The 21,229-nt window shown below is 34.7% G+C and overlaps 2 protein-coding genes across 2 annotated transcripts; one reads left to right on the forward strand and one right to left on the reverse strand.

The window, feature by feature from the left end:
• Positions 1-1,497: 1,497 nt before the first annotated feature.
• Positions 1,498-5,158, reverse strand: LOC18439588 (calcium-binding protein CBP). The gene is made up of 5 exons (XM_088852739.1): positions 4,686-5,158; positions 3,913-3,959; positions 3,538-3,710; positions 3,232-3,250; positions 1,498-1,809 (listed from the first exon to the last, which is right to left on the reverse strand). The coding sequence occupies exons 1-5, from the start codon at positions 5,083-5,085 to the stop codon at positions 1,705-1,707; spliced, it is 744 nt and encodes a 247-aa protein (XP_088708865.1). The 5' UTR covers positions 5,086-5,158; the 3' UTR covers positions 1,498-1,704.
• An 8,744-nt stretch (positions 5,159-13,902) lies between these two features.
• On the forward strand, positions 13,903-18,950 carry LOC18433652 (GTPase activating protein 1). Its single transcript, XM_006843734.4, has 3 exons — positions 13,903-14,229; positions 17,271-17,366; positions 18,425-18,950. Exons 1-3 carry the CDS (start codon positions 14,074-14,076, stop codon positions 18,713-18,715), a joined length of 543 nt encoding a protein of 180 aa, XP_006843797.2. The 5' UTR covers positions 13,903-14,073; the 3' UTR covers positions 18,716-18,950.
• The last annotated feature ends 2,279 nt before the right edge of the window (positions 18,951-21,229 follow it).

Here is a 21,229-nt window from a genome sequence, read left to right on the forward strand (position 1 = left end):
CAGGCTGATTACTCCCTCTTTACCAACACCAAGGGCTCTTCCTTCGCTACTCTAATTGTTTATGTTTTTGACATCCTTAAAAGTTCTTGCAAGGTAGATTCCACATTAAAGATTTAGGGCCTCTCAAGTATTTTCTCGGCTTTGAGGTTTCTCGTGCCAAAGTCTCGTATTTGCCTGATGCAATACATATATACACTTAAGATCTTAGAAGACGTGGGTCTTCTTGGCCACGCACTATTGATTTCCCATAGAGCACCACTGGGGACCTCTTGACTAATCCCACCAGGTATCACAGACACCTTGGGCAACTTCTTATGTCATCATCCAGCATACCACAGCTCAAGGCCTATTGTGACTTGAACTGGGCTAAGTTTTTTTCAAACCGATCACAGGATATTGTACCATCCTAGGTAAAAATATCATTTTTTGGAAGATTAAAAAGCAAACAATTGTGTCTCGTTCTTCAACTCAAGCTGAATATCGAGTTATGACCAATGTGAGATGTGCATTACATAGCTCAACTTTCTTTTACAAGATTTAGGAACTCCAACACCGACAATCCTCTTCTGCGACAACCAAGCAGCACTTCACATTGTTGCCAACCTACTTTTCTATGAGCATGCAGAGCATATAGGGCTCGATTGTCATTTGTATACAAGAAGATCCAAAATGGACTCCTATGCACTTTATACATTCCTCTCCATCACCAGCTAGCAAACATCTTCACTAAACTACTTGACAAAGAAAAATTAAGTTCGTTGATTCACAAGTTGAATGTTCTTGACATTCACATCTAACTTGAAAGGAAGTACTAGAGATTTAATCAATCACAAATTGCATTGTATAGTTAGTTAGTCAATCACCGATTATATTGTATTCTTAGTTAAAGTGTAGTTTGCATAAAATTGCAACCTTAAACAATCAAATTAAAACACACCTCCAAACTTTATTCTAAGATGCAGTTTCAATGTATTACACCACACCTCCACACTTTATCATAAGATATAGTACCAATGTCAAAAATTCTTAAGATCGCATGAAAATCCATTTTCATTTCTAATTATAAAATTTTAAAAGCCCAAAATGGCTCAAATCAAGTAAGATCATAAGCACATGAAAATACTGAAAGTGGGGAGTCTAAGTAATATGTTACAAAATGCACTATTTTTAAAACTCAAAAAAATCTTGTTTTTTTTATTTCATACATTTCGATGTCAAGATGATCGGGTTCTTTAACTATTAAAAAAAAAATTTCCTACTGCAGTTTTGAGGTTGCAGCCTTATATGAACTTTTACATTTTAGTTATTGTGTTATAACTTCCATACTCTTTTAAGGTTTAGATTAGCTCACTCACTCCAGTTTTAGAATACGCTTACTCAATACCTACAATCTTGAGAACTTTTACATTTTAGTTATTGTGTTATACGTTCCATACTTAGATTAGCTCAATCACTCCAGTTTTAGAATAAGCTTACTCAATACCTACAATCTTGATATCATTAAAACAAGTAGTCACTCTCAATTAAATCTAGGCCATTCCAAATTTTACAATTTCAAGGACAAATTTCCACGAACTCAGTTTTATAAGATACAAACCTAAACAGTACAATCGAAATACATACTACGTTACAAAAACAGATTTCACTGGAAGCCAAAAAAAGGAAAGAGAAAAATAAAAAAGGGAAAATGGGTCTCTCTTCTACTTAGGCGATGATGAAGGGTAAGACGGCGAGCATGAAGGCCTCGTAGGTGAAAGTTGAAGAGCCACAGTAGGCTGTGTCCTTTTCCTTGAACTTTTCTGTCAATCCCTGCACAATGCATCCCAATCCCATTCAATCAATAACCATGCATTCTTTCTCAGCTATTGTTCTCAATTTCCTGAGAGAGAACGGCTACAACGAAATGTGAGAGAGAATAACATAGAATCAATCCATTTACGTATTTTACTGCCTGACAGATTAAGGAACAATGCAGAATTCATCATACGACCACTTGCAAACAGGAAGACAACAACACAGCAACTCTTTGAGTACTCGGGCGAAACTAATTCGCACTTGTCCAAGAAAAACAGCATTTAGGAACTCCCCACCACCACCACAAACACTCAAGGGAGGATTAAAAACAGCAATTAGGAACCCCCTTAAGTACTTGGGATTTTTTAAAGGAAATTTATGTACTCTAGGTTGTAAGAACAACTTGGTATCCAATAATCTAAGAAATGATTATAAGATATTTACAATTGATCTAATATTTTATTAAATAAATTATCATTGTCATTATTATTTAGTATCCATTATATTTTGTACGTTTTGTGATTCTTAAAATTTCATATTTTCTACTTCTCTCATTCATTATAAGAAAAATGATCCCTACCCATTGTTTTATCTTTTTTTACATTTTGAAAGCCTTTTTCTCATCCTTCTTTTTTTTAGTTTATCCAATTTTTCATTTTTCCTAGTTTTAGCAATTTTCAGGATTTTTATAACTTTTTTAATATCGCTCTTGCCGTTTGGCTCATTCAGGCCCAAGTAACTTGGTCGGATTGGATTCCACAGCCAAGCCAAGTTCTAATACCTTGCAACGAAGAATGGGAAGAGAAAGAACATTTAAGCAAACAGCCGATCCCAAAACCACAATATTCTACTAAAAAAAAATGGTCTTATAGTATATAATCCCAATCCCGATACTATCACACACACAGAGAAAGAGCGAGAGAGAGAGAGTATCGGTCTCATGGTTACACAGCTAGAGTAGGGATTTAATCAAATATTAGATCAATTACAAGGTTGCAACCTTAAAATGTAGAATTAAAGATGCACTTCAAAAATCCATCATAAAAGGTTGCTTTGATGTTGGAAAACCCTCTAATTGATCATCTCGACATCGAGATGTATGAATATGAAAAGAAAGCAAGATTTCGGGACTGAGAAACAGTGTATCTTGCAACACATTATCTGGACCGTCTATTTTAAATATTCTCATGTATTTATAGATCTACTTGATTTGTACTATTTATAGAGTTGAAAATTTTATAATTTGAGATGAAAATAGATTCTCAGAATGTTTCATATCAAAATTACATTTATGATAAAATTTTGAGGTGAGCCGTAATTGGATGGTTTAAGGTTGCAACTTATACAAACCACACCCTAAAATAAAAAAAAAATAATGGAATTTTGAAGGAATGGAAATTTTCCTGAGGCGCGGTTGTTAAAGGAGTGGAATTTTACCTTTACGATCAGGCTGCACCTGCAAGGACGAAAAAGGAGATGTTAGTTTAATTTTGATAAGATGAAACAAGAAAATTTCTCAGAAAAAAAAAAATATAAAGAAGAAAATCGATTCAAATCGATTCACCACCCACAGAGAATAGCAGAACTTTAGCAGTTTTTGACGAGAAGTAAGTTCAACAGGCAAACAGGGGAAGAAGATAAATAGACCATTCATTTCCAGAGAAGAAGTGAACAATAAGAGTAGAATGCAATGGAAAGAAAGATTGATCCATTGTTGGGGCGAGAGAGAGAGGGAGACCATACTCTATGAAGTTGTCGTAGTCGATGGCCCTAGTTTTACCAGACTTGTCGTACTTGGAGATGAGGAGGTCAAGCACCGCAGGGGACACTGCAAAACCTAGGCTCAAAAGAGCTTCTCTCAGTTCATACGCATCGATCTTTCCACTCCTGTCTCGATCAAACCTCTCAAATATTCCCTGCAATAAAAACAAAATCATCCCCCAGTTTCTCTATTCATTCCCTTAAAAACTACCAACCAAATCTACTGACAACAAAAAACCTGCAATAAAAACAAAATCATCCCCCCATTTTCTCTATTCATTCCCTTAAAAACTACCAACCAAATCTAATGAAAAGAAAAAAAAGGAAGAAGAAGAAAGAAATCGCCTAGGATCATACCCGCCAGCTTTGGAGACTGTAAAACAAAGATGTGAATTCTTTGGCCCCTGCAAACCAATGTTCATGGGAAAATAATAAGAAAGATATGATAAGCATTTTCTGAAGGAAGAATATAGAAACTATTATACTACAAATAACATCAAAAGTCTTGGTTTCAGAAGAAGAGAGGGCTAATGAACTTTCAGAACTAATCCGAACGTTGCGAGCAGAAAAAATACGTCTGTTCTTTGGAAGAAGAGATATGTTACCGCGCTATTCTATTGGGAAATAACGAGGGCATCATATGTTACGGAGCTATTCTATTGAGAAATAATATCAAAGTTTCATATCAGAAATGAGTTTTCAAGAAACCATTTGAGTGTTAGTTATTACTCTTTATTCAAGAAGATGGCAAGCAAGCATACTTAAATTCAGGAAATGGAAAAAGGGAAATTGCTAACTCTTAATCCTGAATATGAAAATCTCTTTAACCAAACCCTCAAATGTATACATAAACCCTAGATTTGACATATTTGAACACCGCTCCCTAATTAAACCCTCAAAACGTGAACCTTAATTTCCATGATTTCAAAAAAGCAAAAGAAACTACCAAACGCATCACCAATAGCCATAGAAACAATCACAGTGGAAGTGGATCACAAACATAGAAGAAACCTTAAAATTCTGATTCTAAGTTTCATGAATCGAAAGCGTATCAAAACAAATCCATCAACCAGTTAGATAGATAGTAGAGAAAGAGAGAAACAGTTTAAAAGAGAGAAGCAAAGAGTTACCAATCTTCTTAGCATTAGAATTGGTGAAGAGGAACATGAGGAGGTGCACAGTGCGCAGGCTAAAAGACTGATTGTAGGAAGAGAGAGCCTTCTGCAACTCTTTATCATCAACGAAACCACTCCCATCCTGATCGGCCATCTGAAAGCAGGCGACAATGTTAGGGTCGGTTCCGGCAGGAAAAGCAGGGGGCACCAGCGATGCAAAGGGGCTCGGCTGGTACGGCGCTGCAGGGTAAGCTACGGGCGTTGGGGCGGCCGCAGGGGCAGAGGGCTTTCCGCCCGCGGTCGCCGGAAATGGGGAGGGGGCTCCAGCTCCGGCTCCAGGGTAAGGGGCATAGCCGTAAGGCGCCTGGCCGCCGCCGTAAGGGGACTGGCCTCCGGGATAACCAGGGTATGACATCTCTTTTTGTCTACTATTTCGATGCGCTCCCCTCTCTCTTCTATCTCGCCTGCGGTTCACTTCCTACAGAATTAAATAGTAGTTGTCAATGCTATATCTTATAAACAAAATAAATCTCTCTGATGATAATGTCTATGTGATTTTGTGCCTTTCCCACTACATATTAGTCCATCAATTTGTCTGCCCCCTCTAGTATTTGGCACTGTGGTATATTAGGCAAGTATAGAAAGCTTGTACTTATCCACATATATAATAACTCGGGTTGTTTTATGTATAATTGATGGTACCTTAGTGATGGTTTGTTGCAGCTCGTATTTGTTTTTTCTTTACTATGGACAATTCATGCGCCTGTAACGAATCTCACCCAAATTTTAACAAGAAATTCACGTTTACCTCTTTAGTCATGGACCTTGAACATTTAATGTCAAACATGGGCTAATTCCAATTCTTTTAGCTTCTAGGAAATAATTTTTCATGACAAGCATTGACCTTAGATTTAAAATTAGGTGGTTGAGGTTATTATTTGAGTACAAAGTCAAAAATAAAATTTTTCAAATATTGTGACACATTTTAATCTATTAAATTTCCCATCTAATGGCTAAATGTGCCAAAACTCAATGGTCTCATAGTATATAGTCTCTTACATATATATATAAGAAAAATTTGGGATTAGCCCACTAGCTCATATGAACATATGAGCCCAATGACCCAGATTGAATTTGAGCCGATTTGACAATCACGGATATCCGGTAGTATTTGAATTTTATTTTTTTTTCTATAAGTCCAAATCACCTGAAATTTTAGACATGTGTTTATCAAAAATAGATGAATCTTTCGAAAATATCAAAAAAAAAATTTTACATAAAATAGATAGACCAAAATACCCCTGAAAACTTCAAGGGAATTTTGATTATTTTGGTTTTCACGAATAATTTTTTTATATATTTTTATTAGATGCACCTTGATGAGAAGAACACACACGTAAAATTTCAAGTCATTTGAATTTATAGAAAATAAAATAAAATTCAAGTATTATGGGACACATCTGTGATCATCAGATCGGCCTAGATTCAATTTGAGTCGTTTGGCTTATATAGTCATAGAGCCAGTGGACTAATCATAGCTTTTTACATATATATATATATATATATATTTGAAAAATCCTCCAATTGATTAGTTCGACATCGAGATGTATGAATATAAAAAAAAAAAAATTTAAGTCTTAAAAATAGTGCATCTTGCAACACATTATCTAGACCATCCATTTTCAAGATTTTCATATGTTCTAAATTTACTTGATTTTAACCATTTTTGGAGTTAAAATTTTATAAATATAGATTTTGAGATAATTGTGCGAAGTTTTTACACCAAAATTACATGTGATAAAATTTGGTGGTGCTCCTTAATTGGATTGTTTAAAGTTCCAACCTTATAGAAATCGCACCATACATGTATATATATATATATATACAAATATATAATTTTTTTAATCTCCTAAACCTGGGTCTAGGTCCAAATGACTTGGACCTAACCCAGTACATAGGTCGGCTCCATGTCCTAGTCCCATGGACCTGACACAGGTCCATATTGGGTCTAGGTTATTACTATTAGCAATAAGATTGCCACTGCTACTGGTATAGCAATCTTTTTCTTGGCCAACCTTAAAATGTAGAATCAAAGATGCATATAAAAAACTCCTCAAAAAATGTTTTGACATTGAGATGTATGAATATGAAAAAAAAAACAGACTTTGAGTCCTAGAAATAGTGCATCTTGCAACACATTATCTAAACCATCCATTTTCAAGATTTTTATATGTTTATAAATCTATTTGATTTTAACTATTATTGGAGTTTAAAATTTTATAGTCAAATATGAATATAGATTTTGAGATAATCATGCGAAGTTTTTACACCAAAATTACATGTGATAAAATTTGATGGTATGTCTTAATTGGATTGTTGAAAAAAATGAAAAATGAAACACTACGGGGACATTTGTGACCGTACGATGAACTTTGGACGGTGATGAGGGTAGGCGAAATCACTTTTCATTTTCTCCTATAGTCGTTTTGTAGTATCTTTTATATATATATATATATATATATATATATATATATATATATATATATATATATATATATATATATATATATATGATCAGTCCAAGGATTCAAACCTCGTACCGCCTCTACTAAATATAAATAAATAAAAATAAAATATAATCCGAGGATGGCATCCTTAGATCGGGGGTAATTTTGTTAAAAAAAAGTCTCATTACCAACCTTCGTTGTAATTTTCGAGTATATACAAAACATACCGTATTGTTTTTTATCTTTTTTCATGTCCTTACGTAATTTCATCTAGTTTGTATCTCTTTTGACCCCGATTAGTTGGCCTTTCAAGAAAAAAAAAAAAAAAAACCCTAGCTCTTCAAGAACCAGCAAAGATTTCAAATTACAAGAAGTTTGATTCATAAAACTTGACAGAAAAAGCTTACAGTTGCACCAGTTCATGCAATAAGAACAGAGAAACTTGGGTATAACCACCAAAACAAGGAACACGAAAATAGATAGAGATTAAAGAAGAAAGAAAAGAGCAAAGGACTAACAATATATAGAACTAAGAAAACGAAAAAATAAAAGCAAAATAAAATCCAAAGAACTAAGGAGAAGAAGAAAGCAAACTTACCTTGAACAAAGAAGACTATAAACCTTAAATTTTTGGACATATAGAAGAGGACCCAAGGACCCTAAACTTTGGGGTGTTGTGTAAAAAGAAAGGGTGGGTTTATAACTATGTAGGACCCTAAACTTTTGGTTTTCAAATTTGTATACACCGCGCCCTAAACACATATCATGCCACACATTGTTAATAATCAATGGTGGAGAAGCTCGGCCAAAACTTATTAGGAATCCTAACGCTAATCTAATTCCTTAAATTAAGCGATATCTAAACGTAACTATATCTTCCTAACCTTAAGGAAAATTAGTTATAGGTATGCGCCAATTAAGAGAGGACAATAGTTTCGTTAGAATTAAAATTCTTTATTTATTTCATATTTGTCTTGGCCATATTGATTGCCTAATTACTTTTAGGATACGGTTTCTATATACCCGCATATTGTAGAAATGCACGTTTGGCAATAAATATAATTTTATCTTAATTTTTAGAGAATATATAATGTTTAACATGGAGAGCATGAATATGAAAAAATAATAATAATTAATAATTAAAAATAATAATTATAGTAAAAAAACATCTGGACTATTAGTTATATTTATTTTTAAATGAACCACTTATTTGCATCCATCTGTAATATGGATGCTTTATACCTCTGGACCGGCAATTATAGAAATGCCCTCCAGCCCGCATGTAACAATTTTCCTTTACGATTTTGGAGTATTTATCTCATGTTTATCACGGCCAAGAATTATTGTCAACTTTCCACGGAAAAAAACAACAGAAGCAAGAAGCGACCAAGGATTAACAGATGAAGTGGGGAAGTAAGAAGGAAAGAGTTGAATCACCAAAAAAAAAACAAGAAACAAAAGGTTTACCTCCATTGATAAAAACCGGGGCACGTATTTCTCTCCCTCAAATTACTTCTTTTTTTCCTCTTTCTAACTCTCCTTCAAATTACTTCTTTCTTTCTGTCTAACTCTCCCTCAAAATGCTCAGCTGAAAGAAAATGAAAAGGGTAGTATCTCTTAATTTATAAGTGGTTGTCTCAAGTTCAAAGGAATTTGGGGTTTATCATGAAAGAAAATTAAAGACCCAATCAATGTAAGATTTAGGGTTTAGTTTAACTAGACCCATTACTTCGGATTTTAGGATGCAATATTTTCTTCTTGATTTGGATAGTATTTGGACAAAAGCTTTATCATGAAAGAAAATTAAAAACCCAATCAGTGTAGGATTTAGTATTTAGTTTAACTAGACCCTTTTGATCCAGGATTTTAGGATGCAACTTTTCCTTCTTAATTTGGATAAGATTTGCACAATTTTTAATCGGTTTTCCATACGATTATACGAGTACTTCAAACTTCAAAGAGAGAGAGAGGACGTGTAATTATTTTCCATGCAAAAAAAGGGAACCCAATTGTTCTTTTGATGTACATAAAAATATCGTATATTCTTGTGAAATTTCTAAAATCTACATAAAAGAACTTTAGGAAATTAAGGGACAAACCCTATTGGGCCGTTTGGATAGGAGGAAATTAAAAATCTTAGCTATTTGAAATCCAAAGAAATCTATGGATTTTCAATATCATGGATTTTTGTCATAGATTCCTCAAATCTCTTGCTTGGATAAACTATACAAAATTCATAGATTCCTTGCAATTACTTCCATGTCTATTGTTTGGTAACAAAACATGATACATTTTCTCTCTCTAAAAGTTTAATATATTTTCTCTTTCTAAAATTCAAAATTTGGGATAATGTGTCTATACAAAATTTTGAGATAGTTTATCTCTCTAAAATTTGATATGGTTTCTATCTCTAAAATTTAATATACTTTCTATCCAAAATTTAAAATTTGAAATTGTTTTTTTTAAATTTTGAGATAGTTTCTTTCTAAAAATTTTAGGTGCTTTCTCTCTCTAAAATTTAATATAGTTTCTCTTTTTTATTTTAAGATACTCTCTCTCTAAAACTTAAAACTTGAGATAGTTACCATCTTCAATAATTTTGAGATAGTTTCTCTCTCTAAACATTTTTAAGTAGTTTCTCTCTCTAAAATATGAGAGTTTTTCTCTCAAATTTTATGATACTTTCTCTCTCTAAAAGATAAAATTTGAGATAATTTCTCTCTAAAATTTTTGCAAGAGTTTCTCTTTCTAACAAATTTTATGTACTTTCTCTCTCTAAAAATTGATATATGTTGCCCAACAAAAAGTACCCAACAAAGTACAAAGCAGAAAGAGAGAGAGAGGATGGCCAAACATAAGAAATAGGGTTTCAAAAGTTGTAGGGTGCTTAAAGGGCACCGATCGTCATCCAAAGAGGGTTTCAAAAGTTATAGGGTGCTTAAAGGGCACCGATCGCCATCCATTTCCGCCATAGCTCGTGCCTTGGAGCCTCTGATTCATTGGCGGTAGCTTTAACGTGTTGCAAAAGGTGAAAAGGGAAATTAGGCCACTAGCTTCCCCTGAAAGAGAGAATTCAAATTTACTGTCTCTCTAGGAGGATTTCTTGATGTAAACTGTGAATCAAAAGGGAAGCAAAGTAGTGAAGCAAATTGACGGGTCAAGGACTATGCAGTAAAAGTTTTGTTGAAGGATCGGAACAAAACTATGATCTGAGCTCGCACCTCACGACAACCTCAGATCTGAGCTCGCACCTCACGACAACCTCAGATCTGAGCTCGGACCTCACGACAACCTCAGATCTGAGCTCGCACCTCACGGCAACTTACTCGCACCTCACAGCAACCTCAGATCTGAGCTCGCACCTCATATCTAACGGCAACCTCTCGCACCTCATATCTGAGGTTGAGGAGCCTATTGCTCTGATACCACGTTAAAATTTTCAAATTATTGCATAGAACTCTTTTAAATTTTTTAATCAAGAATATACAAAACTCCATATAAATATACAGTCAATAACCATTAAAGATAAATACCAACAGTTATGGATAGACATGACCTAATCTTATCAAAAGATATGTATCCATACAAATGCATTTCCATACTGATATATATAAATATGATATACATCCATATTTCTAACTAAAAGAGAGAATACGTATCTAATATACTTCATCTCTAATATACAAGAATTCGTATAAATATAAATAATAACAATAGTTATAAATAGACACCACCTAAACTTATCAAGAGATATGTATCCATCCAGATGCATATCCATAGTGCTATAGTGCTATGTATTGGTATGATATATATATATATATATATATATACATTAACATTATTAACCCCTTATTGATAGCCTATATACATCACCTTTGAGTATTCATTGAACTTCCTGAAAAACAGAATATATGAACTTTCATAAGGGAATGGAAACTACATGTACTCATTTTTTGAAAACCTCAAACTAGTTTCCTGCAATAGTTCATATTATCCAACAACAAAGTTTTGTACCGCATTAGAACTTCCTATTATCAAATTTGCCCTTAGAAAGAGAGAGAAAGTGCCCTTAGAGGGAGAGAGAGATGGTTGGAGATTATGATTCAGGATTTTATTTTTATTTTTTTTGAGTAATTCAATTGGGAAAACAAGCCCCTACATATTTGATCAGTTAACTTTTCAAAGGTGTCAGTCCGTGGTATTAATGGATTGAAAACCACTACATGATAACTAGATATAGAGGTGTTACCACTGCAACCCAACCCCTTTCTGCACAAGTTGAAAACCTTTTTATTTGAGTATACAATTCCCGTTTCAAAAACACGTAATCAAGGAGCCATTTATTAATCAAGAAATCCGTGACGATGTTGTTGAAAATTTTAGTAGGAGTGAGGAGGTATCTATGACTTAGCAATAGAGTGACTTCACAACCTTCGAGGTTAAGGAAGAAGCAATGTCCGGGGTAGGGTTTGACTCGTTAAGATAGGAAAATTATAAATATCTATTTTATATTTGTAACCCCGGCACTTCATAAATCACACTCTTAATGCTAGAAATTTTTTATTTGCAACCAACCCAAAGTAAAAATAAAAAACTTAAACCAAATACTTTTATTTAGACCATGTTGTTTACTTTATCTAAGGCAGTTTTTACTGAGACAACTTGAATATAGATGTGCGAGACTAGCTCCTTATATTCAAGTTGTGTTGGTCTTGGGCCATCACATTTTGTGCATCATGTTAGGGAAAAAAAAGGGGTATTTTACTTTAAAATAATTTTTTTTTTTTTTTTGCAACGCGTAGTTGCAAAAAAACAAAAGAAAAATAATGTTGATGTTACTAGTGTAGTATCGAAAACGATGAGGGGGAAGAGGGGGAGGATGCGTTGAAAGTGTAAATTAAGGGGTTTTATCATTTTTTCTTTAAAAAAAATTGGAATGATTGCATCTTGAATGTATCGCAAGCCTGAATCGTAGCACTAAAAAACAACACAAGGTTTCCAAATGTGGACCATAGAGAGTGGAGAAAAGTTCCCCTTTCAACTATGCAACAAAAACAATGGACGCGTCGAGTTTATAAGTGGTTTTACATAAGAGAGGCGAATATATGTTATCCTAATGTAGGAACATATTGTATACTTATTTCTTTAATTGAAATAACTGTTTGTGAGGATTTTTTTTTTCAAGCCAAAATATATTCTATTTCGGTTGGAATAGAATATCCATTTACTCCCTCAGGTAAAACCTCGCTTTGAAATAATTTTAGGATCCTATAAATTAACATCAATAAAAATAAAAATAAAAAATCTTAATTGTTCCTTTATGCACTTCAAAAAGACAATGTATAGAGATTGAATAGAGACTCTCTATTTTTTATACAGCAAAATATAAATATTAGAAAACTCAAATTTCAACTTTTCTCTTAAGAATAATCTTCTAGTAGTTACCAAGTGGTTCCTAAATTTCATATTGAAAACATCCTCCCAAGTAGATTTTCTAATCAAGGGAATAGAAGTAAACTATACTCCATAAAGAGCATAGTATGCGTACTCTTTTTCAATCTAAAATTTTCGAATCTAAGTGAGGATCACTAGATAAATATTTTGTTTTTAAACATGTAAAATTTGAGTTTTTTTTTCTTTTTACACATATTTGAATTTAAGTTATTTCATTTTATTTTTATTTCTCTGAGTTTGACCTCTAGGTTGAAGAGGTTATTGAGGTCCTAAAAATAGTCCTGGTTTAACATGAGGGAGTAAATAAATAACATGTTCCCACACGAGCACAAAATCTCTCAACAAGAAACTTGTGAGCTTACGCGTAGAGCGCAAGTTGTTAACCAAAGAGGTGGTTGGTGAGCTGGGGGGGTAGAAGCGCACACTGACCGTTGTCATTTTCAAACGACAAAATGCATCATACTTTTCAAACCCATGGGGGAAAGGATCTTTTTTAAAGGGTTGGCGACAAAATGGCGGAGAATGGGTCGGGTCGGGTTTGGATTCACTCGGATATAGATTTAAAAAATATATCAAATCGAATATATTCACAAATCCAAAAATTTCATTCAGGATTTGGATATCGATCTGGATCTACTAGATCCAAAAATTTATTTTATATATGATTTTATATTTATAGAATAGTATATAACAAAAAATGTTATATAATATCTTTTTTATATATTAAAATGTTTTTTGTTATGTATTATTTTATAGATATAAAATTCTAATACCTGTGTTAGATGCATATTGGATCCACATGTGCTTAAATCGGATCCAAATTACTATTTATATGCAAATTTGAATCTGGATCTGACCTGTCGGATGCACATATTAAATCCATATTTGGATCCGAATATAGTCTAAAATTCGGGTTTCAGATCCAACCATGGTAAATTCTCACCCCTAAGTGGCAATGGGTCAGGTGGTCCAAACCCCAGCCTGGTCAGCTAGGCCTTAAATAATTAGTATCCGGGCTACAAAATGTGGCCCTGACCCAGGTTTAGGCCAGACCAAGATAGGCAGTCCATCCCGGCCCTCTTTTTTCTATTAATTTTCTTTATAACTTTATTCAACCTAGCGGGCCCTTTGAGAGATTCGGCCGGGCTGGCCCGATAGAGTGCAACGTGATTTTCGTCAGGGGCATTTCTAGAACAATCATAAATGCATGTAACAGCGGAGAAGATTTCCAACCGCTTTATAAGAAGGCGAGAATCTGTTTGTGAAAAAGAGAGCGAGACTCCGTCTACATCACTGATCACAAGAGTGACAGGGGAAGCAGCAATAGTGGTTGCTATTTTTCACCAAATAATTTCCCCCCTGTAGAGAGAGAAAGGAGAGCCAAGGGGTTTTGAACTGTTATAGAGAGAGAGAGAGAGAAAGAAGAGGCATTTGAATTGCTGATGTTTTTGGGTTTGAGACAGAGAGAGAGAGAGAAAGAGGAGATGGAGAAGGGGTTGACTGGATTATTGAGGGTTCAAGTGATTAGAGGAGTGAATTTAGCTGTCAGAGATCTCCTCAGCAGTGATCCCTATGTCATCCTCTCCATGGGTAAACAGGTGTCTCCCTCTCTAGAATTGTGAATCATTTTTGAGCTTCTGTTTTGTATCCATTTACTTAGAATCTGAATTCTCTACACTCTTGATTCAAGCCTTTGATCTGATAATGAATCTCTGTTTGATATGATCTATGGTATTTTTTTACGTTTTTATCAGTCCCATATAACCCTTTCGAAATTGCACAATTAGAATAAATTTGATGGGAAATATATATGAATCTATGCTCTCTCTCTCTCTCTCTCTCCCCTGCATTTTTCTTTAGAAATATTCAGAAATTCGGGTGACATGTATTAGTTTTATATGCGGGTTTGTTGTTTCTTCATTTGAGAGAATTCATCTTAAACTCTGAAAGTATTCTGCACTCCAATTATTAGCTAGCTTTTGCAATTTCTTTATGTCTTTTGTGCAGAACATGTATGTGTTATTATGGGAATCGTTCTCGACTTCCTCCCGTTATGTAGTTTTCTGTAGGTTAATCAAATAATATTGTCATCCTTGTTGGAAATGAGCCGATGTGATAGCTCAAAAAGTAGGTTCTGGATTTTCATGTTCTGTTACGTTGTTACTACGCTCTTTATGGATATCTTTTTGTTTTTTCTATGTTTGTGGTCTCTTTTGAGAAATCTATCCATGTTTAGTTGAGTTTTGAAATTCCAAAATCACGCTTCTGCTGATTAAAAGAAGAAAAACAAAGAACTCTGTTTGTTAAGAGGGATGATGACTAGTAAATTGAACTTCTATGCTTTGTGAAAGTTGAGAAAAAGCAGGTTTCCTGTTGTCTGAAGAAGAAGAATCAAATAACTAGTGAATAAGCATGCGTATTGACATGGAATTTATGGTACATGAGTTGATGTGCCTTTCCTCTTAAGGAATTTTATGTTTTGAAACTCCCTTACTCACTCGTATTTCTTAATCTCCAAGTTGAAGAGGCTTCCCTTCGGTTACATTGTGAAAAAAAAAAAGAGGCTTCTCTTCAGTTCTTCTATGCATAGAGGAACAACAAGATACCTATGGCGATGCTTCAACCTTACAACTTACAAGCCAAGTCACTGGTAGTGTCCTTCTCATCTGATCCGTGATACCCAATACTTAAAAAACATAAGTTTTGTTGGGAAGAATTTATAACCTGAAAAAGTTTCTTAAAAAAGAAAACTTATAAACTGCCCTTTGTGTGGGAAACTTAAAGACCATTTAGCTTGTTGGCTCGAATGGTTTCTGCCTCATGGAGAACCAGCTTATCAAAAGCATTGTTCAAAAACTCAGCCGAGTCAACTTGGACTCTGCTAAGTTACTAGGCCTAGATACCCTGCCACAAGAGTAGAAGGTACAGACTCGTGTACCTTATATAATCTCTTGGTGTAGCCAAACAAATGCAGATGTACAGAGTATGATAAAGAAAATTTGACATAATCACGTGAGTCCTTATATTTTACAGATTTATGATTATGTCAGTGCTTTTTTTTTCTTTTTGGGGGGGCCAAAAGAATGACACCTTGAGACCAAACAAAAAAAGGGCATGTAACGGTACTTATAGAAAGATTATCTCATATATAAGCTTTTAAAATTTGAGATTTATGTCAATTTTTTAAGGACTGTCATGTGATTATGTCAGTTTTATTTTATTATATTTTGTTACCACTTGTTTGGGGACAAGGTACCCTTTCAGCTCATACATGATTCTAGGACTAGCCGGAGTTGCTCAGCTCAGGCAGTTGCCAAGGTCCTAGCCTGAGCTGAGCTTCTGACTATTGATTAAAGGTGAACTGAGGATGAACACAACCTAAACTATAACCCTGATCCAAACCCTTCAATGTCACCCAAGCTGGCCACTTGGTCAGTTGTGCAAATAAGGTCCTCGAGAACAATAGGATATAAGAATGAGGAGTCTCTCCCCTGCCTCAGTGCTTAGGAGCTTATCACAAAGCCCTTAGGGAACAATGTGTTCAAGAAAGAGGTTAAGGATATCAGCCCTTTACTTCACCTCTGCAATTGACTGCCATGACCTATTTGACTCATCAAGTAGTTCAAGAAGCCTTCTTTATCCACCTTTACAAAATACTCTTCCTCTTTGTGGGTCTTCAGTCAATGCACTCAGGGGAAACTGATGTCACTTCTAGCGGGCTGCCATTTGGAAGGGAATCGTTATTGACTTATGAAAATGGAGCCATCACTTATAGCTCAAATAAATATGCGCAGCTCAAAATAGAAGGCCTCTATAGTAAGAAAGCTTTACTTATAGAAGAAACTCAACAAAGTACGATTCTAGTAGTTCCATGGAAACGTTCATCCGTCTTTTTAGCTAAACCATTTCTTCTAGGTGTGTAGGAACAAGAACTCTAGTGAATAATTCATCTGATATTGTGTCCCCCTTAATTTGAGATTACAGCTTATTTTCTAGCATCATTTTGGGTATCAATCACATCATAAATTTTGTCAATATATTGCAGGCAATTAACAGTTTTGAAGATAAATAAATATGGAAACTATTTAGAACGTATGCTGATTGTATTATACTATGAGTTCAGTGATCAATTGTGTAAAGCATGAGAAGTAGTTCATCCGGTGCAAATGCCCAGACATCTGTTAACTGTGATGTTAATCCATTCAAGTGTTCTTTTTAAAACATTAAGGCGCTGTCTTTAAACAACAAACTGTACTATTTATTTTCAATAATGTAGACTTCTTATAATAGACCAAAATTTAATGCCTGCCTTGATCATCTAGTTCTTAAAGCTTTAGAAGGTTCACATCTGGTACAAATGACCAAATTTATTATTTTTGTATTTTTCAACCACAGTGATGCAACTTTATTCAAGTTTGTTTTCTGAAATACTGGACCTTTGCAGAAAATTGCACTAGTTATTTCAATAATCGATACTTGTTACAAATTAGGACCCAATTTTATGCAAATCATGGTAATCTTCTAATTATGATGTTGATTGTATACATGCAATTTGCTGTTGAATTTTAATTTTATTTGCCTACTATTGAATCCAGTGGCTGATTTATTTATACTTTATCTATGTGAAACTTTCATTCAGAGATTGAAGACTCGAGTGATCAAAAGGAACACCAATCCTACATGGAACGAAAATTTGACACTTGTAGTCTCTAATCCCATCATGCCAATCAAGTTTGTAAGTATCTTTCTTGATTCTTTTATGTATTGAAAATTATTATTCTTTCCACATTTTCTTTGTTGCCATTATTACAATGTTTAGATCTCTTTTTCCCTCATGAGAAGTAGCTTTCATTTTACTAGAGTTTCTCAAAGAACATGTAGACTTACCGTTACTGGTCCTTTGTTTAGGTAGTTTATGATGGAAATCCTCATCCTTGTGTCCAACATCTAACTTCTGCTTTAAAGCATACTCCAGTGTATGTGGATTGATCTCCTAGCAATAATTTATGGTTCTTATATAGTTTAAGAAGAATATTGAAACCATATGAAGAACAAAAAGAAATTTGAAATCAACTGAAATGTTAAATACACAGGAAACATTTCTTTAAAAACTCTGCATTTAATGGAAACTCCCATGTCAATATCCAGAGTTCACAGGAAAAATCTTTTGCTTTCCAAATTATATCTGTATGAGACTTATTGAAATCTGATCTTGAGAGAGAGAGAGAAAGAGTGAGACAGAGAGAGAGATCTTTCAAGACTAAAGGTCTGGCCTGGTGTAAAGTGCTTGTTCTCTTGTTTGTGATTTGCATGTAAAGTTACCTGATCCTGATTTATGCACATGGGACTGTGTGTGAAAGAGAGATTTTCAGTAGCCTCCAAAATCTGTCACTGGGAATCAACCATCATGCAAAACAACCATTTTTGCCCAATAAAGTCTTTATCATTGTACCTCTTACCATGGGTAATCTATAGTTTCTAACGAGTTGCAAAGTGCCTCCTCACACAATAGAGGCGTTTTTAGATCCCTAATGTTCTTGCGTATTTAGGACATCCAAATTATAACATCTACACATTGTCATTGAAGTAGTTCATGTGCATGAACGCCTATTAAACATCGTCGTCGTCGTCATCATCATCATTTGCCACTATAATCATGTTGAACATCATCATTTGCCACTATCATCATATTCAACATCATCATTTGCCACTATCATCACATTCAACATCATCATTTGCCACTATCATTATATTCAACATCATCATTGACATTTTCATAATTGATTATTGCAGAGAGTTTATGACAAGGACACATTCAGCCGGGATGACAAGATGGGTGATGCCGAGCTCGACATTCAACCGTTCATGGAAGCCGTAAACATGGATCTGAAAGGGGTCCCAAGTGGTACCATTATCCGGAAACTTATACCGAGTAGGCAAAACTGCTTAGCCGAAGTGAGCTGCATAAGCTGGGAGGTTAACACAGTCGTACAAGATGTATGCCTCAGACTCAGAAATGTGGAGCGTGGGGAGGTGGAATTGCAATTGAAATGGATCCCTGTTCAACGTGAGATGATTTCATGAACCCAATTTTTACACCCCTACTTATATTGATGCGCATGTCTATGCATCAATTGCCACTCTATATATGTAATATGCATTCCCATACGCATACATCACAGTATAGGTTGGTTGCAATTTGAACCTTATCATTGTAACATATTCCATGAGAGAGTTTGAAAAAAAAAAAATCAAATTCCATTAGACGAATTAGTTCTGCAATATCGGATAGAAAATGGATTGGTAAATGAATTCATTATATGCTCATGCACATACATCATAAAAATATTTATTGATACCAAACTAATTTTCTCCCTACAATAATAGAAGGAAACAGTTTATATAAGGGTCAAAAAGTTCATATGAGGGTCAGGCCCTAAACAATCAAATTGAGGTGCACCTCAAAAATTTACTATAAGAGGTTTAGTACGATGTTGATAAACACTCAATGCAATCATCTCGACTTCAAGATGTATGACATGAGAAAAAATAGATTGCAAGTCTCGGAAATAATGCATCTTGTAATATATTATCTAGACTGTCAAAAAATAAATTTTCAGCCTCACAAAGATTTTTTATTTTAAAACATGTCTGAGCACTGAAGGTGCACCTTACTTTGATTGATTAGGCCCTCAGTCTCATACAAAAAGTATGATATTTTGGTAATTTCTATCTATGGTAATAACCATTTGCGCTCATGCATGTAACTATATCGTGGTTCTTACCGTCGCTGTTTTGAACAAAGTTTTAGGGGTGACTGACTTGAAAAAAGTTATAAACCTGCAAATGACGCTAATATTTTAAATTCTACATGAGTCACTGAACAATTTCACAACTAATAAATATTTGTGTTTCACGAATAAATAATCATCACAAAATTTGGAAACAAAATAACAATGTAAAAAAAAAAGTGGGCACGATTTTCTCCATCTTCCTTCCACATTACTCAAAGATTTGGAAATACTCAAAGATTTGAGAATTTTATCTTGCACCGCCAACCAAATGAATGCTTATTTTTTATGAGGAATAGGCCACATCCAAATTTATGCAGCTTGAGGTAAAGACCATCGCCAATGATCATGGAATAGTAGCTTATAGCCTATACACAGACTTAACTGTAAATTGTCCATCATTTTTCACATCCTGCACTAATTTGTCACACACATTATGTGAAATGTACAAATCATCCAGCTCCTGAATAGGACTGATATACTCACTGTAGAGTCCATCCGGTAATCTGTTCTAAGGGAAACTAAGATTCCAAACCACCCGATTACCCAAATTTTCCACCACATCTGCTACCTTTTTATTTGGTTTATCAAAGAGCCCCGGGAAATTTTCAACGGCTATTGATGCCAAAAGGACACAACCCACAATCCATCAGATATTCTACTATATCAAAGGTTTGCAGGAGAAGATAGCTTTCCACATAAAAGAAACGTTGGAATTTCCCTTACGTTTTCCAATCCACATGCCCTGCATGTCTTGCCCATAGTTGGCAATTAGAATTCTATACCATAATTGATCCTTCAAATGTAAGCTTCTCTACCACTACTTACAAAGTAGAGCCTTATTAACAAACATGATCCTCCTAATTCCCAAACCACCCTCACTCTTAGGGGTACACATTTTATCTCACCTCAAAAAATGAAACTTCCTTGCCTCCCCAAAAGATCCCCACAAATTTGGACCATCCATTGGAATAAAGAACAAATATAAAGGATTTCAAATGTTTTGTGTTCAAAAACTTCATCATTATGGGAGGAAGTTGATTTAGAGGGGCGTTCAAAATTGAGGACCATCTTTATCTAAGGTGGTTCAAGAACAATCATAAAAGAAGGTTGGGGCACTAATGACGTGGATGTTGCTATAAACCTTAAGGTATTGGCCATGCAATCCTCTTCCATCACTCAACCTAAAATGACATGGTATCTTCTGGCGGAGGATATTTCAAGCTTAACTTTGACGGGAGCTTGTTGGGGAACTCGGGCCATGGGGGCTTGGGGGGAGTGGTAGGTGATTCTTTTCCCAATGTTGTTTTCTGTTTTACAAGACCGTATAGTGAAGTCATAGCAAACTAGGCAGAATCCATGGCTCTACTCACGGGTTTAAGATTATGCAGAGAAAGATTATCCTCGGGCCATTTGATTATGGAAGGTGATTCTCTAAATGTCATCAAATGGTGACATAAGGAGCAAAGAGTGTCATGGAGATTGAGATCGATGTAATTGTCTATCATGGCGATTGGGTCTTTCTTTAACATCTCCTTAACTCATCTATAGGAATGCTAATGACATGGCTAATGAGCTAGCTAAAAGGGGTGTCAACTTGTTAGATTTGGAGGTTTAAAATATTTATACACTGTAATTTGTACTTCAATGATTATGCAGATCAATAAAAGTTTATAACTTGTCAAAAAACAAAGTTAGCCCCAATGATAAATAGGGAGCACGTTATATTTTCCCATGGAACCAATTTCGAATGGTAAGATAACTATTAGAAAATGGGCAACTTTATCTGCTACATAATTTGTAGAGT

The sequence above is a fragment of the Amborella trichopoda genome, chromosome 12 (genome assembly GCF_054954075.1).
Source record: "Amborella trichopoda isolate Santa Cruz 75 chromosome 12, AtrichopodaSantaCruz75HAP2 v2.0, whole genome shotgun sequence".
Taxonomy (NCBI): Eukaryota; Viridiplantae; Streptophyta; class Magnoliopsida; order Amborellales; family Amborellaceae; genus Amborella; species Amborella trichopoda.

Bases quoted from the DNA above. Each gene is read 5' to 3' on its own strand.
- LOC18439588 (XM_088852739.1), bottom strand. From the start codon at position 5,085: ATGTCATACCCTGGTTATCCCGGAGGCCAGTCCCCTTACGGCGGCGGC. The intron at 3,960-4,685 runs GTAACTCTTTGC...ATTGGTTTGCAG, and splicing joins TTCTAATGCTAAGAAGATTG to GGGCCAAAGAATTCACATCT. The intron at 3,711-3,912 runs GTATGATCCTAG...TTTTTATTGCAG, and splicing joins ACAGTCTCCAAAGCTGGCGG to GGAATATTTGAGAGGTTTGA.
- LOC18433652 (XM_006843734.4), top strand. From the start codon at position 14,074: ATGTTTTTGGGTTTGAGACAGAGAGAGAGAGAGAAAGAGGAGATGGAG. The intron at 14,230-17,270 runs GTGTCTCCCTCT...ACTTTCATTCAG, and splicing joins TCCTCTCCATGGGTAAACAG to AGATTGAAGACTCGAGTGAT. The intron at 17,367-18,424 runs GTAAGTATCTTT...TGATTATTGCAG, and splicing joins CCATCATGCCAATCAAGTTT to AGAGTTTATGACAAGGACAC.